Genomic DNA, 27,499 nt, shown 5'->3' on the forward strand with positions numbered 1-27,499 from the left:
TTTATCTGTGTTTCTGTATACATAGTATTCCAATGTTTTTTAAACCTGCTTTTGTCATTTTCCCCAGTTAGAAACATTAATAATCTGCTTTACTGGAGTGTGGCAGAAAAACACAGTTCTATGTCCACCATAAGGACTTTGCAACACAAAATTGCAGACATAGTTAAGCCTCAGAGAAACGTCACAAAGGCAACAGCTGCTTCTACTGTAGTTCAGATATTTCGCTATCTTGTCTGAGGACACTAAAACAGTCCAGTCATAGCAGCAAAAAAAAAAGTAGCTAATTGTGCAAGCTAAAAGTACAAACATTTGCCCTAGAACATCAGAAAGGCTACACAGAAAAGACAAGCAGGCTGCGCACCATGTTTATCGGGATCGGATTCTCTTCACTCCCAAAGCCTGTACTGGCTGTACTAGTGGCACCTGCCAGACACAACATTGCCTTTATTATATTGGGTCAAAATAACCCCATGTGAACTAAGAACAGGCAAACTCCACACAGCCAGGCGCCCAGAACCCTGGAGCTCCACACTGTGAAGGCATGTGTTGCAGAAGAGGGCTGGTGGTGTTCCTCCACAAAACTGCTTGGATGAACAAGGCACGTGTGGGCAAGCACTCCTGCTCTGCTGAGGCCACTGGCCACCAGTCTTAAATAACTGCGCCCATTACCAGCACACAGCACACTGTAGCACTTTGGGAGAGTTGGTGCCTGTTGAGGTCAGGGGTCAGACTGAAGAGCCCCCAGGCCCACTGTGACCTCAGTGGTGAAATAGACGCTACTGGTCCCTATACTATAAAAAGTATATATACAAATGTGCAGTAGGTGGCGCAGTTGGATTATTTGCATCCTTAAATGTTCAGCGCTGTGCAGTTAAGGGCATGATTCTGAGTACTGTTATCCTCTAGGAATGTTTCTTCAGCTGATTCAATCCATCTTTACTTTGTGTAAGAAGCACCAGCATCACACCTACAAGGACAAATGAAATTAATCTGTTGCACTGTTTTGTTCCTGTTCCTACAAATGCACTTCAGAAGTCTACTTACAACCATCACAAAGAGAAACAATGAAAAACATCATAAAGCCTGTGGCATCTTCTAATTGTACAGCACACATAAAGATTAATTCAAGAGTCCCTTGCAAAGGCTGTGTAAAATACTAAAAAACAATCAGATTATTGACACGCTGCCCTCTTAAAATGGGGATTATGAGGTGGGAAATTAGCTCAAATTGTGCTTTTTAGCAGGCTTACTCTGAACTTGTCTTAAGACATATGCAGTATATAAACACTGTACTTAATAAGCACCTATTGTTGAATAAAGGATTTCAGTTTTAGTAAGAGCTAGACAGAGGCACCAGAGTGATGGTTACTGGCAACTGGTTACTGGTGGGGCTGAGTGTAACTCCATTAGTGTCTGAGCTGGCTCGAGAGCTGAAGAGACTGGGAGCAGTTACTGTAGTTCAGACCAGTTATTCACCTGCAACTGCAGAGTCTCTTCCCAAAGTGCCCCAACTGCCTCTCTCTACCCTGAGGACATAGCCCAGCTTTGCCCATTGACTCCCAGTCGTGTCGCGATACGTTCTGTGCCACTCCTCAGCAGGGCCCAGTGCATCAAAAGCACTTGGTCTTGATGCAAACTTGACAGTGTAAATGTACCTGCAGTATTAGCTACCCAAGTGTTTGAAGGAAGAGAGTGCTGCCCGAGGTCATGTCCAGCCCTCTGACTGTGTGAACATTCATGGCCTCCCTTCCTGACCTGACATGCTGGACCATCTGATCCAACAGCGGTGCACTGGGAATACAGAGGCAGCAGGCCTTGTGCCTGGTTACAGCCGATAAAGAAGGCACAGAGTAAAGGCAAAACACGTAAAAATTGTTTTTTTTTAATGATTCTATAGTACCAGGGCTGTATGACAACACAAGCTGTCTGCAAAAACGACGAAGAAGCAGAACGATATTATATTTAAAGCATGCGCTCGGTAGTCATAACGTATCCCTTTAATTGGTGATAGAGCTTCCTGTGGTGTGCCTGGGCTCAGTTCCACTCACGGTACAGTATCTCAGTTTCAGGAAAAGTGGTGTCCTTACATCAGCCCGCAGGACTCACTATTACTGTACAGAAACTGGGACTCTCCCCTGCGGCCGTGACGACTCGGCGGGCTGGCTCACGCTTTCCCGGAGTTTCCAGAAACCCCGGGACTCACTCCTCCCTCTCCTTCCCTTTCTCTGATGCAATGTTGCTGCACCATTACAGCTCCAGGCGCCTGAGCGGTTCAGACCGGTCTGCGCTGCAGCGGGCTACCCGGCCCCCGAGCGGGCCAGCAGCGCGGGCCGCCGAGACATTTCCCCGTCCACCGGCCCCCCTCCAGCCCCTCCCCCTGCCCTGCCCTGCCCCGCCGTGCGAGACGTGAAAAGCGCCGCAGCTCTTGCAGAACAGAACATTCCTGCGTGTTCGAGAACACGGAAGGAAGAGGGGGCGGATCCGCAGCCGCGACACACGGGCCCCAAGCGCAGTTCGGCCTTCTAAAGGCGGAAGCCCCGACACAGTGCTCTTCCGTTGTCTGAGCGGAGCAGGGGCTCGAGTTGTTCTCACTGTGCTGGGTAGGATATGCAACACCGCCTACCTGTGCAGGGGTGCACAGAGGTTCAGCGATGTGTGCAGTACGTGGCCCAACGGAAGCGAAGGCAGATCGTGTAGATGGAACAAGCACACGTGCTCTAAAGTGCTTTTATTAAACTTTCTGGTGCTCCTGTGCTCTTTCCGAGCAGTTACTGTTGAGTTCCCCTGTTATCACTGGTTTCACTACTGTAGTATCTGAGGTGATAGTTTAGCTGCAGTAGGAGCCTCGTGTACTGTAAATAATGAGAGTTCAGATTATCTGTCATATGTACAAGTGCGATGAAATGCTTGTAGGCTCTGATATAACGACTATAAGGAAACATCAGACATAAACACACAACAGCTGCGCTGAGTTACATTTGTTGCGCTGAGCAACAATTAAAGTTAAATAACATACAACTTAAATACAAGTCAACACAAGCAGTGTGCAAAAATGCTCCTGAGCTCTGCCTACATTACCACTGTTTACAAATCTTTAATAACTAGGATTGTACATTACCTTTAATAACTGGAGAAAGCTGTGTAGCCCTTCAGGACCTGGAGCTCCTAAGAAGCCTAGTATGGTTTTTAGTTATTTTGAATACAGCAATGTTTTTGTGCAGTGATATAATTGCAGCTAGCTGTAGAGTGACATGTCTGATGTGATGACACTGCAGTCCATTATTTTTTTACATCCATCCATTTTATCCGATGCAAGGTTGTGGGGGAGCGGGACCCTATCCCAGCAAGCCATGGGCGCAAGGCAGGATACACTCTGGAAGGGACGCCAGTCCATCACAGGGAACACACAGACACAAACACACACACACACTCGCGCCTGGGCCAGTTTTCCCAGAAGCCAGTTAACCAAGCAGTAAGTGTTCAGACTGTGGGAGGACACAGATTGCACCCCCGGTATGGAACTGAACTCAGGACCCCAGTGCTGTGAGGCAGAAATGCTAACCACTGTGTCACCCTGCTGCCCCTGCTGTCCCACACCTAATCTCATTCTGTTGAAGACATGCTGTAGCACAGAGCTGCTCGTGTTATCTGTATACATAGAGTATTCCACAAGCGTGTGCTGAGAGAGAAGGACCCGTCCTCCCCAGATATTACAACATGTGCCAAAGCGACACAGGAGATGGAGGTCGAGGGAGAAAGACCAACCCCAGGGGAGCAGGAGACATGCAAGGCAGCTGGGCCACACCTGTGGGTTACTTCTTGTATCTGCTACTGCTGCAGTGCAGTCAGGCACAGGTGTTCAGATTACATCATGATGATGGGCTTGCCTGGAGCACTGGAGTGTATATCAGTAACAGGTTTCCTCTTATGCAGGCAAATACTGTGGATCAGTCTACTCTTCAGGAGACTGAGAGTGCCTGGAGTCCCACAGGAAGTCACAGACGTCTGTGCTTTAACCATACTGACTAGTTCAAACGTTCAGAAGCACTTTAAAACGGGAAGGAACTGAAGTACAGTATCTAATACTGTTGAAATCATTAAAAAATTATTTGTAAACATCATAAATGTTTTTTTATTAACATGACCCGTGGCACTGTGGCCTGGCAGTGTCACAGCTTCTGCATCTCAGGTTCATTTCTGTACCAAGGACCTTTATGTGTGGAGTCTGCATGTTCTCTATTGTTAGCCTGGTTTCCAGAGCATTCCAAAAACAAGCCAGCCAGGGGAATTTGTGTCTCTAAGGTGTCCCTGTGTGCTTGTTTACCCTGTGATGGACAGGTGTCCTGTCCAGGGTATAGTCCTGTCTCTTATCCTGCTTCCAGGGTGCATATTTTGTTTTGCATTTATAAAAGTGTTGCAACCTAAAAGTATTCTGTCAGTTACAGTTTTCAGTGCTGTCTGTTGTATGTTGACTTCCTCCTCTCGTTCGCAACTTTGTTCGTGTTGTTATGTCTCTCTTGTGACTTTCTGCCGAGTTTTGTTCCCCTTAATCAACTATATTAATTGATGTGGTTGATTTGCATTCTTTCCTTTGACCTTTTTAATGTGCCCAATCATCGTTTTTTAAAGATATGTCATCGTTAACGTTTTCTTTTCAATACCTTCAGCACACAAACTTTAGTCCAGTATCTCCTCTGCTAACTAATTAAGAACTTGTTCTCTTATTTCTGAGTAAACAGCTCTTAATAGGCATAGCCCCAAGTAATTGCAATGCTATAGACTCCCTCGGTAAGTGTTCGGTTTCTGCAATTGGTTATCTTTCAGGCAACACACCTGAAGTGGAACGCAGTATCAAATATGACCTCCGTTTTCACAGGAAAACTATAAATATACGCTTTTCTTGGCCAACTCCTGAAAGGGCGAGACTCATAGTCTGTGTGTTTTTCTTGGACGACAGTGGACAAAATAAAGAAACGTGCTTTCAAGGTTTCCTACCGAGGTGCTGGTATACCACCCAGTTCCCGGAGATACACGCCATGGGGACGATGATTTGTAAGGGTATGTCCGAGTAGTTGAGATAATTAGTTACTGTTATTTACAGTTCGGGAGTCTGATAAAAATGTAAACCTTAACTGGAGCTTTTTTTTTATTCTAGGCAGTAGAATACTATACCTATGGCTCTCCCTGTTGTGATCATGTTCTCGTTAATGCTGCCAAGATGGAGGACAAAGCCCGGTAGTACGGAATTATCAGGTAAATCGGTAATCCACGGCAGAGACCTGTACTGTACCTCTGCAGAGGGGACGCAGAGAGCAAACGTTAAGCCGAGCAAGGGAGGGCTCGGGCAAGAAAAGACCGTCGCTCTTCTCATTTAAGCTGCCAAACTGGATAATACCGAGAAGGCCGGGAGCAGATCCCGGGTGCGGACACGCTTCGGAAACACGGTGCGCTCTGTCTGTTCGTGACGAGAACAGCTCCCGTGATTTCGGCTGCGGAACGGCGAGAGCTTCGGGTCTACCGAAATGAGTATTCCTGCTTCACAAATTGAATGCCAGCGGTAACACGACCCCCGCTGAGCACTCAGCAGGCTTACTCTGATGAAAGGGGTGAACGTTTCTCCGTTTCGTCCTAAATAAATACCTCAATCTCTGAACAGACCCTCTCTTCAGGCAAACTAAGACATTCTGGACAGCTAGTCCAGATGGCTTTAATCTATATGTACTGTAGATTGTACACAAGGTACTGGGCTATCGTATTTTGACAAGAACGCAATTCCAAAGCTGGACTTTTTTTTTTTACTCCTAAAAGTTTTTTTTTTAAAAAAACCTCAAATGCGGCTTCTTTAGTTTTGGGTGGGGGTGGAGGGGAGGGTCATTTTACAGTTCATAAAGTTTCTGCGAAACTGATCACCGCACTGAACGCCGGCCGCCGCGGCTGCAGACCTGGAACTAAAAGCAAAACGAGATTGTTTTTCTTCAAAAGTAGGAATTGCATCATGTGGCCTGCGCGGGGAACGGGGGAATGGCAGCCAGGACATTGCATAATGTTTGCTTTTAAAAGGAACTGTACATTGGCCAGTATGCACAGAGCGAGCTTTGAGTCACAAGACGTTCTGCTGTCGAACACACCCAGGGGGAACATTTATGTGCAGATAAATATATGACCAGACTACAGAGGTCGGGGTGAAATGTTCAAGTATAATTTACACAGCCATACCAGCCTATAATATAAAGGCAATACGCTTAACACAAATTTTGTATTAATGTTTTTGCACACGTCCGTACATGACGTTCTAAGTCAAAGTGGGTAAGAAGGTCTACAGAATACAGCAAGAAAACAAACGCCAAAGGGTTTCGGATACCAAAAACGTCTAGTTTTCGACATTCTCCCAAGACCTTGAACGCGAAAGCGACTTTCGGAGCCAGGAGTTCTAGGTCCGTATTGCCGCCGCGGTTCCGAAAGGACAGAGCAGCAGCGAGTTTAATGGAAACAGACTTTCCCCGCCAGCTCACGGCTCCTCCGGACCCCGGGCCCGCTTGCCCTGCGGCAGAGGCGATCCGAAAACGAATTCAGTGCAAAAACAGCTGCGTCTAGATCTGCACCCGTTGTTTCTCCAATAAACGCGTTGTCCTGAAGCAGGCGGTTAACAGAGGGTAACGGAGCGATATAGCTACGGGCGTCAAAAGACAACTCCGGTCATCACCTCTTTTTTTTCTTAAAAAAAAGCTTAGATGAATATCCTCTTTTATTTTCACTGACCCGGCTGGCGGTGTTCGGATCATTATGAAACCCAGACCTCCTCTCTGGGATTACGGTTGAAGTCTCGCTCAATGGGCTCATTGATTGAGTGAATCCGTATTGTTTATTTCTGTGCTATGTCCGCCACGCCAGTTAACAGCGTAACTCCTGGTCACTGGGGTAGCTGAAAACGGTCTTTATTACTCTTGCATAATGAAAATCAAAATCCTCTTTTCCCTCCCTCCCTCCTTATCTACTTAACGATTTAACCCACATGCGCGGCCTCTCTGTCCCAGTTTCCCTAAATCCGGACTTCTGTCTCGTCAAGAGAAACGATACTTCTCAAATACTTCAAACAAGTATCCGACTACAACCTCTTAACTGTCAAGTTGTGGAAAAGCTACTGCGGTTAAACACGATTCGATGGAATGAGCGGCATTTTCTCCCTCCAACAGCTTTTACTGTACGTCGGCATTCTGTAGAGGGGGCTGATTTCAACCCATGAACTGTTCAATTTTAACAAAATTTAATTTGATTGAGTCAAGTAACGATGCACAAGTTCCAGGGGCGCCCAACAGCTGAGTGCACGTTGATCTCGGGTGAACCAGCTGCATAAGAACTCGGTTTTCTGGAGGTGTTGTTACTGCAGTCTTTTCCAGCGCCCTCTAACTTCTCGTGGTGTAAATTTAAGGTTTAGTAAGAGACCTCGAAGGGGAGATTTTGGACATGTTGACGATCTGACGTGTCCCAGACGTATACAGGCTTCCTGCCCTGTGCCGACCGCGGGGCGGCTGCGACATATCCTCTGTAGTGCGAAAAGGTGTCTTTCTTAAGAGATTAAACTATCCCAACACATCCCAGTTTAAAAAAAAAAAACAAACTAAAAGGTGTTTTCTTTTACGGCAAATAATCATAAAAGTCGCCGGTCTCGGTTAATTGGAGCAAGAGCCCGTTCAGGCCCAGGCGTGCGCGCCTCCGAGAGGAAGGGGTGTAACTGCACCAGCGTGGAAGGCGCGCCTGACAATTGTAAGACCGTATCAATTCGCATCGATTACGTGGTAGACGTAACTATTTTTTACAAAGCGGGGGCTCAGCCTTGCGCGTCGGTAGAGCCTGCATCTCTGTGCGCGGGCGACGCCCAGACGCCTTAAACCGCTGGGCAGCCTCCGTTGAACGGCCACCGAGAGAACGTAACGCCGGGAGCTCGGGGAAACGGTGCAGCAGCACCAATAACAACACGCCACTCTCCCGGGGGGACGGCGGCTCAGGGGACCTGCTGGGCCAGGTGCGCTCGGCCCGGGAGCAGGTGCGTCAGGCCCCGCCCCGCCGGCAGGTAACAGCGCCCTCGGCGGCAGCAGCTGTGCGCGTCCCATGACCAGCCCCCTCCCCGTGTTTATCGAGGGTCACGCTGCAGATAATCCTGTAGACAGAGGTAAATGCGGTTAAACACCCACCCCGGAGCCTCTGTTTACTCCGCTTAAAAAAAAAAAACCCGAAGAAGAACCGCAGGTTGGGGGGCTTTATCTTCGATCCAGAAGTGCATGTTAACGCCTGGCTGCTCTACAGTCACTACAAGTTCTCCTGACGTCGTGCCTTCCCGCTGGTGACAGGGGTGGACGCTGCCGCCCGGCCCGGCCCAGGACGAGAGTGCCGAGGCTCCTACCCGCCCGTACGGCACGTAGCGCTGGGGCGTGCTCTCGGCTCGGGGGGGCGGGCGGGGAGACGGGAGGTGATATAAGCGCCGTGGCGCCGCCGCTCCGCTCCCACACGCCGGAGAGCACCCACACTCGCGCGCGCTCGCCTCGGGCTGACGACGGTGCTGCAGGCTGGAGCTGCGCGAGCCGTGACGGGGTGAGCTTGCAGGGTTTGGGGGGAGCGGGCGGATTTATAACGACGCGCAACGGAGCACGGCTGGACGCGGGGCGAGGACAGCGCTGAGGGCGAAAGTTATGCCTTAACTTCAGCGGGAGGGCTTTGTTGTTGCTGTTCTTCTTGCAGGGGCTTCCAGCGGACCCCGCGGTACTGTACAGAGAGGCGTGTTGCTGGGTGCCGGGGGACCGTGGTCAAATGCGGCTAGAAAAATACATTACAGCCCGGGGAGCCCTTCCCTGGATGAGTAGGACCCAGAAAGAGGAGCGGACTTGCTCGTGCATCTACGTTTTAAGACGTCTTTGCACATGCGATTTTAGGGCACGGAGACGACTTTTCTTTCTATTTTTAGCTCGGTGTAGGCACAGCAGTCCGATTTGGTCATGCTGTTAGTATGTTGTTGTTGTTTTCGGTCCGGGCAGTTCTGGTTCTTTCTAGCCTATTGTTGTGCTTCGCGCTCGGAAGGGCAGCCCGACACGGGACTGATGCGAAAGTGGGCGACCTGAGGTTCCCCCCCAGTTTCTGTTTTTATCCAAATGTTGGCACAGCGTATGACGGGCACTTTCCACGGAGGCGCTGGGCCGCTCGGGCGGTGTTGTCATCTCTATCCGCGCTGCTGAAGCGGGCCGGTGCGTGTGAAATCTTCAGACCGGCCTGACGTTGTTGTAATCGGCCATCTCTCCGTTTTCCTTCTGTAGGAATCCCGTTTAAAACTCACCTCAAACATCTGCCACCCCAGACCTCACCGGGAGCCTTCAGCTTCTTCTCGGGGATCAATCGTTTGTTTGGGAGCAAGAGTGTTTTTTTTGTCACACCCCGTCCGCTCTTAAATCGCTGCGACAAGATGGTGCAGAATAAGATCACCGAAATCACTGGGTTCCATCGCTCATTCAAGGTGAGTCGGCTGTGTATTATTTGGTTTGCTTTAAAACTTGTTGACTTGATCGCGCCGTCTGCGTGTCCTGATTTATAGCTTCAGTAGGTGGATCAGTTACAGTAGTTTGAAACTTCACAGCCGGCAGCTCCCCGATGCATGATTCATAGAGCATTAGCGTGGCACGGTACTGCTTTGGACATGTCCCATCTATTCAGAGACCAGAGCATCATGACAGTGCCTCGGAATAACGAGCGTCGTGCTGTCTTCGCCAGTTGTATTCTTGCGTCTAAAAATGACATGCATCTTGTACCAAATTAAGAAAAAAACCTGTTAAGGGAAAAGTTGTACCTGATAAAGATGATAAAATGTCGTACATATTCCCGGTCATATACCACATTTCTGATATCAGAAAGCAATCAGCAGAGTTTGGCCTATCAAAGCTCAGTTTGTCAGAATTGAGTGTTGCTTTTTCGTGAGGTCAGCACTTGGGTATGTAAACTTCTATGGATATTTCAGTATGTGTAACAAGCTGCCTGATAGGAATGAGTAATGAGGACTCTTTCTCTTTTTTTTTTTTGCACTGTGTATTTTTTGCATTTCTTTCTAAGGAGGAAGACTTGAGTTGGGGTGACGTTTCAATTTCTGTCTTAAAAGTAGTATGGGCTGTTTTCATTCAAGAATTGTCACCAGGTTTATCATTGCTATCTTCAAAGACAGTGGAGTTTGTTACAGAGCATGAGCAAGCAGTGTGGAGATTTCTTGTTAGTTTAAGATATGGTAGTCAGTGTTTGTGTGGATTAGGGCTGAGTGCCCTTTAATGTCTCTTTATGACACACAGATGCTTTTGAAGCCATTCATAGCCCCTTTAGAGAATGTGGCTGTGCTGTTGCAGTTCTGTTGGCAGCAGGGTGTGAATTTAGCTTGGGGGATAATTTGGGAAAGTGAGTCCTGGAGAGAGCTGGTCTGGGCCAGGGATGGGGGGGGCACACTGGTGCCAGGTTACATCACTTTCTGTTAATGGAGCAGCCCTGCTGCTTAAATAGGGCTCCATACCTCCAGTCCTGCCTTTTCCTTTGGACTCGGGTACCGTTTCCTGAGATCTGGAATTCAGTGGCTTTCTGGTTGTAAATGGTCTGTTTTCCTGTTCCTATCAAGCTCAGTTCATGAGTCTTGAAACTTGGTTCTGGTGTGTAAATGGACTGGAAGGACGAATTTAAAGAAGTGTTTTCGTGTGTTCTGGCAGTTGTAGAATGAAACTACTGGGAATCTGGGCAACAGGAATTTTAATACCCTTACACAGTCACAGTCACACTCCTGTTCTCAGCCATTTGTGATTGTCCTAGATAAGAGCTTTGCGTTGTAGTAATGCCTTTCTGTGTCGGGTTCACTGAGGGGAAGAACTTGAAGCAGATTAAGGACTGTGTTGTCCTTGTGACTCTCAAAGCCCTCTGGTATTGCAACTCAAAGTTTTTTTTTTTCCCCTCTGCTTTAGGGGCAGAACCCCTTTGAATCTGATGACTTCACTCAGAACGGATCCCATCTCCTGGACTCGGCCTTCAATTTCGACTGTCCCCCCAGACCCGGTGAGTTTTACCACGGTAAACTCTTGACTAGGTGGCGCGCGCGTGGCCTTGCGGTCCGCGGACGCAGGAGGCAGCAAGACCAAGATGCAGGTTCAGCGTTCGACTCTTCCCAGCCACGCAGAATTTCCGTTCTTCAGATGTAAAACGTCAGCCAAGCATGTTGCAGCTAGATCCGAGTCTCCAAGCCCTGTCGCTAATAAAGCCAGCTCAAGCATTCCTTGGCCCTTGCGTTCAGAGTATTTAAGGCACAGTGACTTTTTATACAACCGAGTGCCTCCTGGTTAAAGCTTTCAGTGAGATGTGGCCTCTTTTTCTGTGTGTGAAGACATGCCTTCCAGCCTGCCTATCGACATCCCGGATGCCAAAAAGAGAAACAAGAAGAAAAAGAGGTGCCGGGCCACCGACAGCTTCTCGGGGCGATTCGAAGGTGAGTTGGTGATATTTAAAATACCCCTATGGGCTGTGGAGGTGACTGGTGTGATGGCGTCTTAAGAACTGGCTTGAACGGGCACGAGTATCAGGGGAGTTTGGGTTTGGCGACACCTGTGGGTCAGAGGTGGTATCGTGACGGGTGATGTCTTTGTGCTGACCCAGATGTCTACAGACTGCAGGAGGAGGTGCTTGGAGAGGGGGCGTATGCCCGAGTCCAGACCTGCATTAACCTCATTACCAACAAGGAGTACGCTGTGAAGGTAAGACCCATTCAATATAAACAAGCCCTAGGCTGTTGTGTTGATGGGAGTTAACTGTAATCGGGCTCTTGCCCACTGCTATTTTACTATAGCTGCTGATGTTTAAAAGTTCCCTTGCGCCGGGGTTTTCGGATAAATCAGTGCGTTGTCACACTCTGTATTGGAACAGAAGCGTTCACGATCACGTGTGCAGCCCAGGATGTGGGTTTTTAAATGCCTCGCATGTGCTTTATAGAGATTCGGTGGCTGTGGTGTGAAAATGTTTTTTTTGGGGGAGGGGAGAAAGGTAACGGGTTTTGTAACGTCAGCTCGCTCCAAGACCGCAGTTTTTTTTCCCTCTGTATTCTGCGCCCGACACCCGGTCTCCCCTCGCGTGTGCGCCGAGAGCTGGTTCACTTTTCGCAGAGAGTCCTGTCTTCGCACGCCTCTTATCCCGCGGGGATACAGGGCTGTTAATTCCGCAAGAAGAGGGCGTCAAGCTCTAGAAGGACACGCATGCACTCCGCAGTCCCTGCAGACGCTTCTGCAGCTCGCCGGCCCCTCTTGCTAACTCAGCACAGAAGCTTCCCCTTGTTGTTGTTGTTGACAACGGAGCGCCAGCCAATGGGAGCGCGGGGGCGGGGACTCCGCCCCCTCCGTGGAATGCCTATTGGCCGGTGGCGCTCCGGCTGCGGGAACAGAATGTGCAGGCGCCCGTGCCAAAACAACACGGGGAGGGAGGGGGGGGGGAGCCGGGGGAAGGTTGTGACCCGAGGTGATGACGTAGGCGGCGTGTTTCACAGCTTGGAAGGGCGTGTGTCTGGACAGGCGAGCCGTAACGCGAATCGCGATTAACGGCGTCCCTTCATTTCACGTTGTGTAAGGAAAATTCCTGCGCAGTATTGTTTGCATTTTACCCTCCCCCCCCCTCATTTTTAGTTGCTGAAGAGATTGGATAAGTGCGTGTAGTCAGCCGGACTGGGGGTTTTGTAGCATTTGACCCCGTAAATGACTTGAAAGCAGATAGTGCTCTAGTCTTTTATTTGTTCTAAATTATTGTAGACCCATATGGAGGTGGTTTGCAGACTTCCAAAACCCCAGCGGGTTAGGTTGGTGTGTTATTTCTTTCTCCACTTTTCACGTGGCATGCAGGCTGCGTAGAGCCCTGATCTCATGAAGTGTGCCTCTGGCCCACTGTGGGAATGTGCTGCCCCCTTTAGCCCCCCACTACCCTCTGACTTGTTTACTGAAAGCCCTTCCTGGGGTTGGGGGGCAGAGCCCCTCAGGAGGAGAAGGCTGGGGGGAGGGGTGGAGAGCAGATGTTCTGCCCTCCCTCTCCGGGGGGGTGAGGAATTGATGGCTGGCGTCCCAGGGAGTGCGGAGCAGGAGCCAGCGGTCCCTGTGCACGGACTGCAGCTCGTGGGTGTCCGATGTACGGCGCTTTGATTTACAGACCCGCAGATGGAGTCTCTAGCCTCCTTTAATCACTTACCCTCCCCCCCAGCTGAAGGGTTACTGCAGGAGCTGCTGTCTGTGGCGACGCAGTGCTGCAAAACGCCACCAGCGGAGCTGCGAGCAAGAGAATCCCTCTTCAGCAGCTGAATTTCCACAGTTTCTGACCGATTCAAGTTGACAAGTTTCCTGTCCGTCGGTCTGCGATAATCTATTTTTCCCCCACCTCTCCTAGGCGCCGAGTTCTCCCATCGGCTCCTGCAGTGGACGGTGGACTGATGTGTACTTGTTTAAAAAAAAAACTAACGGGGGCTTTAACGTCGTGCGTTGGAAAACGATGTAGTGAAAGCCCCGCAGGATGAGGGCCGCGGAGCGAGTGGGACAGGCGTGATCTGTGTGCGCCGCGCTGCGGGGCTTTGGCTGCACAAACAGCCGGTGTCTGTCTGTGTGTCCTAGACTGGCACTGTGTTCGTTCTCGCTGTCACAAAGGCAGCCTAATCTGCTTGGTGGGGACAATATGCACGGGAGACAAAGGGCCTTGAAAAATGCAGGGCAGGGAGTTTGAGTGTTGTGCAGGCAGGATGAAGCCTTCCTTTTCAGATTAACACCATTTTCTCTGTGGAGAACCGTGAGGCTTTGGGTGTTTTGTTTTCTGGGGTTTTAGAAATCCTGGATTGAATCTGTAGTTTGACTAGCTTTCTTGTGGAAAACAAGAGGCAGGTTTATCTTTCTCTGTTGTCTGGTTTTGAGCGAGTTGAGAGCTTCTCTCAGCCACCTTCGCGTCCTAGACGCACACGGCGAGTGGCACGCGCACACCCTCGCTGTTTGTACCTCTCTCGCCCGCTGGCCCGGCCAGAGCCCTGACCGCGCCTCTCCGGCGTGTTTCAGATCATCGAGAAGAGGCCCGGACACAGCCGCAGCCGTGTGTTCAGGGAGGTGGAGATGCTCTACCAGTGCCAGGGTCACAGGTACGAACCGTCGCCTCGCAGGGCCGTGCAGTCCGTTGTCTCGGGCCTGTCATGGCGGAATGATGAGTATGTTTGGGTTGGAGTCGTGAGTCAGCCTGTGTTGGTAAAACTTGATGCACCCCTGCACATCTTGCTCGTGGCCCAAGTAAAAATGATTCATGGTCTTTAGCCCAGGCAAACGTTTTTCTTCAGCTGGGGGGGTGTATGTTGGGGAAAACGCAGGACTGTGATCTTGTGGACAACTGCTAAAGAATTTCCAGCAATAGACCTCCTGTCTTTCAGCTGGCAGTCTGTGACTATTGTAAGCATTCGGACCAAAATAGCTTAGTCCTGGCAGCTTTAAATTCTGGTTTATCCCCATGGCAGTGCACATTAATTGTGACAGCCAAGCCAAGCTTTATCCGTTGCATCAGCTTCACAGCTGAACAGATGGCCCAGTAACTTTGTATGACATTTCCAAGGATCACTTTGAGGCAGAAGTAATTTCGCCAGAATCTCCATAGCATTTCTGCATCTTTGTCATATTACAATTAGTTTCCACTTATCTCAGTATGGTAACAGCGGATAAGGGACATGAGTGCATCCTTACTGTAAATCACAGCGTGGGTATTTTGTTGTAGGAGTTCTATGCATGAAGATGTCTTCCAACTGAAAATAATTTTTTCACACGCTTTGTCATGGTGTTCATATTAGATATGGGTTTGTTGTAAACGTTGTACTCTGTTTAGATATTCCCTCTTCCCCTGTCCACACTCACTGTGCTTCCTGCTTGCTGTCCTAGAAACATCTTGGAGCTGGTCGAGTTCTTTGAGGAGGAAGAGAAGTTCTACCTGGTGTTTGAAAAGCTGAGAGGAGGTGAGTGGTTCCTTGACCCCTTCTTTCCCTCTGCGTCCATGGAGTTTCTGTTCATCTGCTGTCTAGGTCTCATCTTCGTGTTCTGTCCTTCTCACTCTGCCAAGTTCAGAGAAAGGATTCTGGGAGACTGCAGGACCGCTCCGGCAGCTTTTAGCCTTTACAGGTCTTTGTTTGGCAGTTGTAGCAGGTGGCTGAAGGGGGTTTTATATGGCATGCCTAAACTGAGGCTAGCTCGCTCACCGTCTCTGGTTGAAGAAGCCAGACTGCGGTGAAACAGCTGTCGTGTCACTGGAGGTGACAAACTTGGAGCAGCTGTTCTGAAAGTCCTTCCTGGCCAAGAGCTCTTTGTCGCAGCTTGCCGAGAGTGTGCACGGTTACGTTTCACACAGCACAGTGATGGCTGGAGCTAGTGACGGTTCATCAGTCCACTGGGGTGGACATATTCACTAAATGTGTGCTATAAAGAAGGACACACTCACAGCCTGTTGTGTATTAATTAGTGTTGCTATCAGGAATTTTCCTGAAATTCCCCTGTATTGTTCTGAACAACTGAAGCAAAACAGTAGATGAGCTCTCTACGTGCTAAGGGTTTTTTTTCTTTTAGGGTAAGGCACAAAATCCTTGAAGAAAGTGAATCATAAAATCAAAGATAAGACTATGTTCTGTGAATTACCCCTGCATACTCTGTAAATAGCTGAGAAGGCAAACAATCTTACCCTCCAGAGGAGTACTGAGACTGTCTGGTGTCCCCACCTTGACCTGATAAAGACAAGCACACACCGATGATAACACAGGTTCCAATCGGAAGATTAGAGAATTGAGTTCATGGATTAAGGAAACTTTTAAGATCACTTTTCCCCCCCCCCACTTCAGTGCTTTTCAGACTGTGCATCTCGGTGAAGCCAGACGGCCTTCTGGGCTCGTGTTGGCGAATATCGAGTCTGTTTTGATGACTTTGTGGGTGTGTGTTGCTCCTTTTTCCAGGCTCCATCTTGACTCACATCCACAAGAGGCGCCACTTTAACGAGCAGGAAGCCAGCATTGTGGTGCAGGACATCGCCAGTGCACTGGACTTCTTGCATAACAAAGGTATGCCCCACTTCAACTTTTTTTGAACTTCCTCTTCTTTACTTGGCCAACATTTTTTCCTGTAAAAGATAAATGCTTGCCTGCTTAATTGGGCATGAGTCCATGGTTTAAGCCAAGTTAGAGTGTGAACAAATTGTATATACTTGTGAGAAGTACCCACCCCGTTCTGGCTGCACTGACAGCAGTGAGGACGTCCATACTCATCTGTAGTAGATGTCTGGAATATAAGTGGCACAACTGGTTATGCAATTGCTTTCTTTCTGTATGTCCGTCAGCCATTTAAAGGGGTATTTTAAGCTACGGCCATGCCCATAAATGCAACAGAGAGCCTGTGTTTGGGCTTTTGCTTTGCTCCTGCAACATGTTCTAGAATTTGGTGGAGGTGGCTGAAGGTGGGGTTTCTGATCGAGTTTCTTCTCTCTGAAGGCATGGCTCACAGAGACCTGAAGCCCGAGAACATCCTGTGTGAGCATGAGGACAGAGTAAGTGTCTCGCGCTCTTCTGGTGGGGAGCGCTGGGCTCCTTTACTTGGAGGGGGGGGGCATCAGCACTTGATTGTCTCACGAGCTAACGAAGAGCTGGAATCCTTTTCAGAAGGATTAACTATTTCCGAGCAGTGTCAACAAAAAAAAAAACCAAATCTTGTAACTCGCTGCACGCGAACGCACTCGGGTCTGGTATCCTGAGCTGCCCTGCTGGAGAGTCAGACTGCCAGTCCCCAGTCCGGGTTCCTGAGGCCCTTGCTTTCTCTTCTAGATCTCGCCTGTGAAGATCTGCGACTTCGACCTGGGCAGCGGGATCAAGCTGAACAGTGACAGCTCCCCCATTTCCACCCCGGAGCTGCTCACGCCGGTCAGTCCCTGCCCCGCTCTCCCGGGGCTCGCCTATTGAAGCTTCCTGGCTGTGGAAGCCGTCGGCTCTCGGTTTTTTCAGACGAGACGGTGACATTTTTAAGCTACGTGGGGTGGCCCGACGGTCTTTCATAGCAGCTCGCTGTTAAGAAACCCGGGTTGGGTCGAGCGCGTGACCAGACATTCCCGGAATGTTATTCCTGTCTTGTTTGCGACGGGAGGGGGGGTCGGGGTGTGGCATTGACGAGGGCTGCGGTTGCGGGGAGATTTTTGCTATCGGTCTGCGGCTTTTCAGTGCGAAACCTCCTGCGGGAAGAAAGATCATCCACTTGACGTTACTTATTGATGTGTTTACAAGCCTTAAAAAAAAAAAACGATCATTTGCAACTGGTGCCGAGCACGTAGATGTTTTTTTTTTCTTCCTCCATGTGCACGGGGCTCCCACCATCTGGGCCATGACTGTGCAGACTGCCAGCAGCGTTAACAGACAGCAGCAGGTGGGAGGGAGCAGGCAGGGGAGAGCCAGGCCGGGCACAGGGGGCTGTAAGCTGATCTGGGCTCTGCCCCTCGCTGGGCACCTTGGCTCGGCTCTATTTCAGGGTCTTGGGTAGCGGGAAGATGCAGGGGATGTGTGTAATTCCCTCTCGTTGAAAGACATGAGAGATGCCCTCCAACAGGGCCAGGGCTGCTGGAGGGAGTCCAGGCCTGGATACCGTTCCCTTCTCATTAACAGTCTTCCAGGAAGTCGGAGAAGTGGGCGGTGTGAGGTTTCTCAAGGAAAGGAGAGCTGTATGCTGGAAAGTACCTCTAAGTATAAGAATACGAGTTGTGCTGCCGGTTCTAAACAAAGGTCTTCCTGGTATAGTGTGCACAGTGAGAAAATCGGACCATTTTCCTGCTGGGCTGGGCAGGAGTGGTAAACTTTAACTTTAGCTGGTGTGTTTTGCTTCACGTTGAGCTCCGTGAATATCCCCAGTTGTGCTCGTTGGATATGAAATACCCAGTTAAAAAACCGGGCTGCTTTCATTTGCCTTTCAAGGGGTTTGTAACAAAGCATGCAGAATCAGTTTTGCATGCCTGGAGCATGTGGTCCCTACAGGGCTGTTGAGTGTGACTGGTAAACAAAGCCCTCTGCTATGCTGCTCTTGATAAGGAATCCCATCTGTGGCAACCACCCTGGCCCCCCCTCCCCCCACATATCCACCAGACTCTGCAGTCGCCCAGAAAAAACAAAACAGGCCTCAGATTGTTTGCTACTGCAGCCCAGTTGCGTAACTCCCCTTCGCTCCCTGTGTTGTGCAGCAAAGCTGCTTGTCTGCATTTTTTTTTTGTAACGGCTTTTTGAGAGCTGCGAGACCTCCGCACCGACAACAGAAGCTGCCTCAGCCTAGCAACTCCCCCGTGATTGGCTGGGAGGGCAGGTGGGGGCTGGGGAGGGGGCATGGCTTTGGCAGAGCTCCAGGCTGCGCTCATGTGTCCTGTTTGTCTCGCCCACAAGGGCTGGTCTTTGTTTTTGCTCGGCTGGCTGCTGGTGTTTAACTCCTTGTTTCCACCCCCCCAGAGGGCTGTGCAGCAGTCGGCAAGTGGGTTGCTCAATGGTCTGAGGTCATCCGATTTTTGCCAATCGGTTCCTACATTCAGGGCAGCAAAACCCAGGTTCTTGACCGGGGCAAGAACCGGTAGAAACACTCCTTAACCAAGGTCACGGTCTCGACTTGCAACACAAAAGTGGAGCAGTGGTCTTATTGATTGTAAAAAGCTAAAGGCTGCATTTTTGCTCCTGCAACATAAAATGCAAGGGTTTAAGCAATTGATATCTTGTAAAGAAGTTTGTGTTTTTGCCTCCCTACATCAGTACAGGAGTGTCTGCTTTTTGCACATTTCTGCCAGTAAAGCAGTTTCACCTCTGTTGGTTTAAGTTAAGGCTTCCCGTCAAGGTGGTGGGGTGGGGGGGGGCAGGGGGCTTTTTCTGAGCCACGGATGTTCTGCGAATCCAGAGAGGGACAGCGGCTTCCTGCCTGTGTGCACGGCGCAGGCTGCGCGGTCAGGCCGGGCGGAGCAGGAGGGCGCACGTCACTCGGGAAAGCCCCGCGCCCGGGGCTTGTGGGCCCGTTGACAGCTGCGCCCAGTCAGCTGCTTTTCAGCTGCGCACCAGTCTTCAGACTGGGAGTGTCTGTGCTCGCTGGGGCCGACGTTCAAATGAGCTTCTATTGCAGTGTATTTCAGGAATTGGATCTGAATATTGGATCCATAAATGACACTAATAGGGTTGTGTGCACTGAAGTGCTGGAGGGCAAATTTCCGTTGGCTTTCATGCCACTTCAGCCTTTTAACAGTAAACCTGTTTTAAAACCAGAGTTGAACTTTTGGAATCTTTCTCGTTATTTATTATTAAGATTGCGCCTTTGTAAATGCAGCTTTTCAAAGTTCTCTAAACAGAAAGATTAAATGGTAACATTTTAGCAGTTTAGTGTAGCAAGACAAGGAAGGAAACGAAACGAGCGAGAGGAGCAGCACCCCGACGCGCCAGTGGACCCCGTCTGGGTTGTTGTGCCTTTGCTGCGTGGTGCTGGTGCAGTAGTGGGGACAGTGCGCTGAAGAATCGGCTGCTCTATGTGCTGAAGCAGACCTGCTCGTCTGGGGAGAGCCGGGGGGGGTGCAGGTGTCTCTCTGCGCCCTGCCCCCAGGGCTGGGGTGTGGGGACAGCAGGAACAGAGCTGGGGATTTGTGTGCTTAAAGTGACAGGGCTGATGCAGATTTCAATCTGCAAAAGCTTAAAATCTGAGGGGGAGAGTGTCGAGTTCAGTTCCAATAGGAAGGGACAGCAGGCCTGATCATTCAGTTTGAAACTATAGTTGTGCCTGAGGTCCTCAAGCCCCCAGCCTTCTCATAGATGAACTCTAGTTCCCCTTTGTCATGGGCAGCCAGCGAGGCCAAGTATTATGGACTTGAATTTTCTCTTTTCTGAATGTGGGAGTTTCACTGCTTCTGTTTGACTCCATTTCTGAGGACAGCCATTGAGACAGCTGGTTCAGGCTTATGTAACAAAACGCCAGTGAACGTTTTGTTCATGTAATTATGGAGGGTTCTGAAGGCCTGTTTTTTGTCTTAAAGCCTCGAAGGCTTAAACCTCATGCGGGGATGGCATGGAAGTGTGGGGTGTTTTGGGAGATGGTAGTGCAACAGGAGGAGTAGTGTCTGGAATCTGAGATTCCCATACAGAGCACTAACATTGCACGGCCGCCAGACAGCTGCAGCAGGCTAACAAGAGAGGCTCCAGTGTTCAAAAAAACATGCAAGATCCCTTGTCTGAAGAAGGGCTCCAATTACAGGAAATGTTTCTCCCATTTACAGAAGCTAGAGGCAAATATCTCTCCTCTTTATCTGAAGATGATCACACTCACCCAACCCATTTCTGGCCGGTTGAAGAGCACACTGCTCTTTTGTTGAAATGCCAATCTTTACAGGCAGTAGGAAAAAGTTGAGAACATGAGTCTTGCCTTTTCAGCATTTTCTTTCAAAGAGGTATGTCTCAATGGCCACATTCCTCTCTGCATAAGGAAGAAATTCTGTATTGTGAAAAGTATGAGCACTGTACTGGCTCTGTAACAAGACTTAATGATCTGGAGTCTGAAGCTACTCCGTCCTTAATGGTTAACACACAACCACCTCCCCTTGCACAAGGCTGTCTCGAACCCTTGACTTTCCCTTCGTTTATCTGGCCTTTTTCCTTCTACAAATACTTAAGGAAAGCTGCTTTTGGAATTTTGTTTACATAGTTGCTGAAGTTCACTTTCATTCTTTAAGATGGTCAGTCTGCATCAGCCCAGCAGGTGTTTGGCCTGCTGTCCGAGTGACGGCCCATTTCAAATCTGTAGACGCAGGACTGGGTACATGCTGGGCCCTCAACTGGGCGACAGGCTCAGGCCAGGGCTGGAAAGGAAGCGGGGGCACTTTACAGGAGGGAAGCTTGGCTTTGCTGTGTGCCAACAACCCCTGTTTTATTTGTTTTATTTTGAAACCGCTGTAATCTGACCAGCTCCAGCTGCTTAGTGGCAGCTCAGCAGTCCCATCTGGCTGGAATTGGAGACTTGTTTCTGACCCTCTTGATGAGCATTGTGTGGTCTGTACGGGCTCCCCTGAAAGCAGGTCTGTGCCAAGATGAACACCGTGTCGTTTGAAGCTTTAAGTTCTCCCAGTTATGGGACTGTGGAACTGGCTGGAAAATCCAGTTTTTGAACTTGCAAGCTCATGAGGGGTTTTGTAAATGATGGTGTTTACCTTTAGATGTCTTCTAGTGCTTTTTAGGCAGAGGCGATACGGGTTCTTATAGTTTTTGCCTGATCCACATCGAATTGGATATTGGGAAGGATCGCCCGAGAGGCATTCCTTGGAAAAAGGAGGTTAGACTTCAGTGTAACCGAGCAGCACCATCTTAAACGGACGTGGGTCCCCCCCCCTTCTAACGTGAGATGCAGCAGCTGGCCGCGCCGGTCGCTAACCACGCCTGTGCTCGGTGTCTCCACAGTGCGGCTCCGCGGAGTACATGGCCCCCGAGGTCGTGGAGGCCTTCAGCGAGGAGGCCAGCATCTACGACAAGCGCTGCGACCTGTGGAGCCTGGGGGTCATCCTGTACATCATGCTGAGCGGGTACCCCCCTTTCGTGGGGCGCTGTGGGGGCGACTGTGGCTGGGACTGGGGCGAGGCCTGCCACTCCTGCCAGGTGAGGAGCCCTGAGGTTTTCACTCTCTGTGAGCCCGCGCTGCGGAATTGTCATGTCTGAACTCTTCCCCTCGGCTCTCTCCCCCCCCAGAACATGCTGTTCGAGAGCATCCAGGAGGGGAAGTACGAATTCCCGGAGAAGGACTGGGCTCACATCTCATCCGGTGCCAAAGACCTCATCTCCAAGCTGCTTGTGCGGGATGCCAAGAACAGACTGAGTGCTGCCCAGGTGCTGCAGCACCCCTGGGTGCAGGGGGTGAGTGCCTGCTCTTTGTTTCCGCGTGCCGGGCGCTGCCGGACAGTGGCTTACAGACTTGCCCCAGTGCGTGTTGGGAAGTCCTGTGCTGTCTTGGTTCGGTACCAGGTGATGTCGCCCATGCGCTGACTCTCTTTTGTTTTGCCCCTTCAGTGTGCTCCAAATACACTGCCGACTCCCATCTTACTTCAGAGGTAAGTGAGCCTCCTCTCTGCTTTCTGAACTTTTCCCAAAGGGGCTTTCTTGAAGCAGGCGTTACTGACTGGCCTCCCCCCTCCTTGCGTCTTGCAGGAACAGCAGCGCCAAGGACCTGACCTTCTTCGCCGCGGAGGCGGTGGCGGTGAACCGGCAGCTGGCCCAGCAGGAGGAGAGTGAGACGGAGGAGCCGAGGCCCGTGGTCGTCGCCGCCCCCTCCTGCTCCGTGCGCCTCTCGCCTCCCTCGCAGTCCAAGCTGGCGCGGCGCCGGCAGAAGAGCAGCCTCCTGAAGGGGGCGCCGGTGTCGGCCTCCGAGCTCCACCAGCTCCTGGCGCCCCTGGTCGTGGTGGGCGACTGCGCGTGAGGCCCCGCCCCCCTTCCTGACGGGCCCGGTCTTCTCCCAGATCTCAGCAGGTTGTTGCCGCTCAAAAAGCACAGATCCCTGAACTTTTTTTTTTTTTACAAAAAACGACAGAGGCAATTCAAGGGATGTTCAGGATAGGGCCGGGGAATACAAGGACAAAAGCTATCGAAGTTCAAAGGAGCTCGGACTTTGACACCAAAGGACTACTCTTGTGCTGCTCTAGTATTACAACTTGATCCACTGTGAATTTCCTCGTTTAACTTTTTTTTTTTTCCCACCAATGTAACTCATCAGGAATACCATTTGCCTGGGGCGTATTTGCATTAATGTTACCTCTGCAGATACACACCTGCTTATGCGTTTGTCGCAATGAAGGCTTTTCTGGCATTGATTCAGCCGATCTGTGAGTAATCAGTGCTGTCAAAGTGCCTGGTGCCATGAAGGACGAGCTGCTGTTGCTAGAACCTTTCTGCTGCTCTCCTTCTCTTTACAGGTGATCCTACTCCCCAGCTCCCGTTGCCCCTTCACCTCTGCTACATTTCCAAAAGTCTTACTGGGAATGAGCCTAAACATGAAAAGAGAAACGGGCAGGTGTAAGATTGTACTTGAAACTCTCAAATGTCAGTGGGATGGAAATTGTTCTCCCATTTCAACACTAAAATATGGCTTTTTTTCCCGTGATACAAGCATACGCACACATCTAAGTTGACACCTTGCTGGTGCCTCTCAGTAAAAGCTTTAAAGGCTCATTTTAAGTTTTCATCTCTATGTGGCCCCATGCTTGTCCTGGCACAGCGTTGATTTCGAATTCCTGGCACGCCGGGTGCTGGAATCGTAATGGACTGAAAGGAAACTTGAGCTGTACGGGTCCTCGGATTTGTCTCGGCGCCGTCTTCTGCGGGTCATCTTGTTGTAGGGCTGACCTGGGCCCTCCTTTCCCATGACCTGAGCCGAAGTCTGGATTCTGAAATGGAATGTTTTATTCTCACAAAAGCAATCAAACAGGCGTGTTTGACAGGCTCCAGAGTTGGAAGTGCGAGCTGGCATGGGAGTGATTTATTTCTTTAGGACTCGTTGAATTGGTGCAGAGGCTAAACGCCGCCATAGATCTCCGGTGAAATGTCTTAAAAAGAATCGAAATGGAAGCCACGTGTGGAAGTAGGGTTCATGTTTTGGGGCGAACTCGACCCTGTCTCCGGGTAGCAGGGATGTCCCTTGGGGGGCCACCTCGGCATGGCCGTTGATGGCCGAAATGAGCCCAGCGTTGTCCTCCAGTTGCAGGTAGACGCCCAGGCTGCCAGGGTGGCGTGTCTCAGGGAGCCCTTGGCCAGGAGACGTTCTTGTCTCGAAGACGCAGCCGAGCCCAGGCGGGCCGGAGAATCGCGTCTTGCCGGTTGAACAGTCTTTAGCCGAAGCTCGGGGGGGGGAGGGAATAACCGTTCGCAGAAATGAAAAGCGCAGGTTTAACATGGAGAAAATGACGGAGGGTAGGAAAAAAAAAAGCATTCCAAAAATTAAAAAAAAACGTCTTCCAAGGAAAATGAACATGCGTGAAATATGAAAGGAGAAATATAATTTTTTTTAAGTGTTTACTTTTTATATACGTGGATAACTCCAAGTAAAATGAGAACTGTGCCACACTGTTTTATGGGTTGTATTCTTTTATTTTTTTTTATTTGAATGCAGGTGCTCTTGTGTAATTGCGCAGGTGAGACGTTTTTATGTTTTTATTTTATTTTTTTTGTCATGCGTTTTAGTGGCTGTGAGTGACAATGGAATTGAACGGGACAGTATGTGAACAAGGAGGGAAACTTCAGAGTGTGTATTTTAAAGACTATTTTGAGAAATAGGCAACAACAGAAGGTAATGGCATTGTTTATTTTACTTTATATGTAAAGGTTTGGGCAATGTTCTCTTTGGACGGGAAACAAAATCCACTTTTGATTGACGGCTTCTGGAATCTTTCAAACCAAGGCAAGCTGTTTAATTAGCCAGCAATGCTTCTCCCAGAATATGTTGGCAGACAGCAGAGGATTGAGAGGGTTTTTGTAATCGAACCCTCCCCCATTTTTAAATCATTCACTGCCGCCTGCTCATGGCTTTGAGTTCTTCATCTCGGTTCCACCGCAGTTTGAATTTGCAATGTTTGGCAGTCTCTATTTACCACCAAGGAATATTCTGTTGCCCAAGCCTGTTTTCCTGTAATTAATGAAAGAATGTCAATGCAACATTACCAGCAAGCATTATTATGGTACTAAAAACGCATTGCCCTTCTTGCGATGGAGGAGGATGCAATAATCAGGATGCTGATTGTAAACTTTTTTTTATGATCTTTCTACACATACATATTTGTGGGGTTTTATGTCTTATACTAAGACTTACTTGAATCGGAAATGCTGTTTCCTTTTTTATTTCATTCTGGAAACTAGCTTTTGCAGACAAATGGACAGGAGGCGCAGGAGCCTGGTTTTGGTGTTCTTTGGTGGGAACCTGTTAGACTCAGTATTTTCGCCCTCTGCCCCCTTCCCCCCCCCTGCTGTCTATGCATAACTCTTCCGGTGCGGATCTGCGCCACACAGAGACGAGCTGACGTCGGACGCACAGCAGTGCTACCTCTGAAACCCACCATGGCTGTCCTGTGGTCTTGTACGTGAACAAGGGGGGTGGGGTGGTGGTCAGGACTTCTTAAGGTATAGAGTAGCACTTTTAAAAGACCCCCCTCTTCACACCAAATATGAGAAGGTGTTGAAAACAATCCAGCAGGGTTTCTGGATTTTTTTTTCCACATCTCTAGGAAGTAGAAAGAACTTGTTCTGGCTAGGGAAAATAAAATACTGCTCCCCCCCAGATTATTCTCCAAACTTGTAAACACAGCCAGAGCTGTCAGAATGTGACCTTGGAGAAACTATTGTAGTACTTCACCACCTTGAATCCTCTGAGGAGGAAGGGGAGGTATTTTACAGAAATGTGAACTCTGCCTGCGATTTCCAGTACAGTCCCACGACTGTCAGAGTCTCCGGAGTTTCGCAGACGAGGCCTTGGTAAAGTACTGTTTGTTCCTCCTGAGAGCCGACGTGATGGGCGTTGGGAATGGAAATCAAAGACAAAAAAATTAGAAAGCACTTTACTGTACCATATGACTGATAACAGTTCACTAGAAGCAAGGTTTCTAAGAGACTGTTGTTGCCAGAATTTTGTATTGTTTTTTTAAAGGAATTTAAATAAATGCTTTGAACCACATCTGTCTTGTCATGGTCTGTCTGGCTCGCTGGATTACTCTCCAGGACATCTTCCTGTTCTCCAGAGTGGTGGCCCTTGTGGCGTGCTCCACTGCAGTGCCTCAACACTGCCAGCCTTTCCGTGTGCCGTAAAGATCATGCTGACCGCCAACTAGGCCCAGGAGCCTGTGTGCTGTCCAACTACTGGAGCTGACTGGGAGGGGCTGCAGGCTTGGAAGCCCTGTCCATGTGCTCCAGCAGCTCGGTGGGTTGGGTCACAGTCACCTTAAGGTGCCCCTAGGCCGATTAGTTTTCTGGAACTAAACAACTATGAAAAGGTGCTGCACAAAATTAGTGTATTAGCCCAAAAATACAACTTAAACGCCTAATTTAGCAGTTTGTTTCAATAAAAAAGCCACCAGCCACCAGAGAAGTACAGTAGGGCACCAGTCCATTGAGCCGGTGTGATAAGTGCAGCATGTTGGTAGCGTGACTACATGACTTGCACTGTATGTCTCCCCCCTGGGCCGACTCCAGTCCTGGAGGGCCAGTATCTCAACAGGTTTTTATTCAGTTCATCTCTTAATGACCTAAATCCTCTACATCTCCCGATTAAGTGACAGCTACTCCCAACTCTCCAGGTGTAACTGCTGTTTTAAAGATCCTAGAAGACCTGCAGCAGCACCAGCCCTCCAGAAGTGAGGCCTCGCTGTGTCTGGATGTGTCAAGGGGCAGGACCTGCAGTAGTGCTCTTATTAGATCATGGGTCCAGGTGAGAGTGTGTAGAGGGTTGAAGTGCCTCATCAGGCTTTTCTCACCAGCCTTGACTGGCCTCTATCAAGGTGCGAATGAATTCAACCAAATTAAGATCTTCCCAATGAGAGGGAACGTCGGATCGGAGACAGGCGGCCTGCTGGAAGCTGCTCCAAAGATGAGAATCCTCATCGTGGAAAGACTTAAAATAGTCGGGCTCCTGGCCGATGCCACACGGTCAAAACGAAAGCAAAGGTGTGTTGAAACAGGAGGCGCATCTTTTGTGCGTGATGGTAAGGAAGAACAGCTGTGCCTGGAGTAGGAGGAGCCCCAGCCAGACTGATGTAATCTGGCTGCAACAGCGCCCGGCTCTCCCTGGGGGTGTGCCCGGACCCTGCGCGGCTGGCGGGGGCCTATCGGTGACGACAGACGGGCAGACCCCAGCATCACGCCTGCAGGGCTGGGGAGAGGCCAGCGGGGGGGGGGTAGAATCACTCACTAATCTGTTCTCTGCGGATAACGAGAGCGAGAGTGTCAATCACCCACAGTGTCGAGGTGTGTTCGCATTCAGTCGACGAGAACCTCCCAGGAGGAGATGGGAGAGGTCTCAATGATGCAGGTGGGGACTATACAAAAAAAAAGACATCACGCTGAGCATCAAAAAAAAAAAAAAAAAAGCAGTGCTCTAATTACGCTTGTGCGTTTCTTAGAAAAATAGATTTTCTTTGGATATTGAGCAAACGTTTTGGGTCCCCATCATTAAATCGTGATGAACGGATCGCTCATGAGATGATGTCACCCAGAAGGAAAACTGGGCTAAGTCAGCCCTTGATGGCCATCAAGCAGGGAGTTCTGAAAAACCATCGTTAACTTGGCCAAATCGAGCAGCTGACTGATCCGACGAGGTTGTTCAGCTGGCAGGAAAATCATAGCACCCTCTTCAGGCCCATGGATGGGCTCCTTCAGTTCAGGACATCCAGGTGTGGGACCCTCTGCTTCTCGGGGGGGGGGGCAGACATTTAGCCTTCAGCTGCAGTC

The 27,499-nt window shown here is 49.8% G+C and overlaps 1 protein-coding gene across 2 annotated transcripts; it reads left to right on the forward strand.

Moving 5' to 3' along the window:
• The first annotated feature begins 4,971 nt into the window (after positions 1–4,971).
• On the forward strand, positions 4,972–25,730 carry mknk2b (MAPK interacting serine/threonine kinase 2b). Of its 2 annotated transcripts, XM_015365486.2 has the most exons (15): positions 4,972–5,058; positions 5,156–5,253; positions 9,306–9,502; positions 10,977–11,067; positions 11,393–11,494; positions 11,662–11,759; positions 14,079–14,158; positions 14,940–15,013; positions 15,998–16,102; positions 16,529–16,584; positions 16,859–16,954; positions 21,482–21,676; positions 21,767–21,931; positions 22,085–22,125; positions 22,223–25,730. In XM_015365486.2, exons 2-15 carry the CDS (start codon positions 5,175–5,177, stop codon positions 22,488–22,490), a joined length of 1,647 nt encoding a protein of 548 aa, XP_015220972.1. In that variant the 5' UTR covers positions 4,972–5,058; positions 5,156–5,174; the 3' UTR covers positions 22,491–25,730. The 2 variants fall into 2 exon arrangements, with proteins under 2 accessions (XP_015220972.1, XP_006639848.1); XM_006639785.3 differs by lacking the exons at positions 4,972–5,058; positions 5,156–5,253 and adding an exon at positions 8,480–8,589.
• Positions 25,731–27,499: the final 1,769 nt, after the last annotated feature.

Source organism: Lepisosteus oculatus, chromosome 29 (assembly GCF_040954835.1).
Source record: "Lepisosteus oculatus isolate fLepOcu1 chromosome 29, fLepOcu1.hap2, whole genome shotgun sequence".
In the NCBI taxonomy this organism is placed as follows: Eukaryota; Metazoa; Chordata; class Actinopteri; order Semionotiformes; family Lepisosteidae; genus Lepisosteus; species Lepisosteus oculatus.

Bases quoted from the DNA above. Each gene is read 5' to 3' on its own strand.
- mknk2b (XM_015365486.2), top strand. From the start codon at position 5,175: ATGGCTCTCCCTGTTGTGATCATGTTCTCGTTAATGCTGCCAAGATGG. The intron at 11,068-11,392 runs GTGAGTTTTACC...CTGTGTGTGAAG, and splicing joins CGACTGTCCCCCCAGACCCG to ACATGCCTTCCAGCCTGCCT. The intron at 15,014-15,997 runs GTGAGTGGTTCC...TCCTTTTTCCAG, and splicing joins GTTTGAAAAGCTGAGAGGAG to GCTCCATCTTGACTCACATC.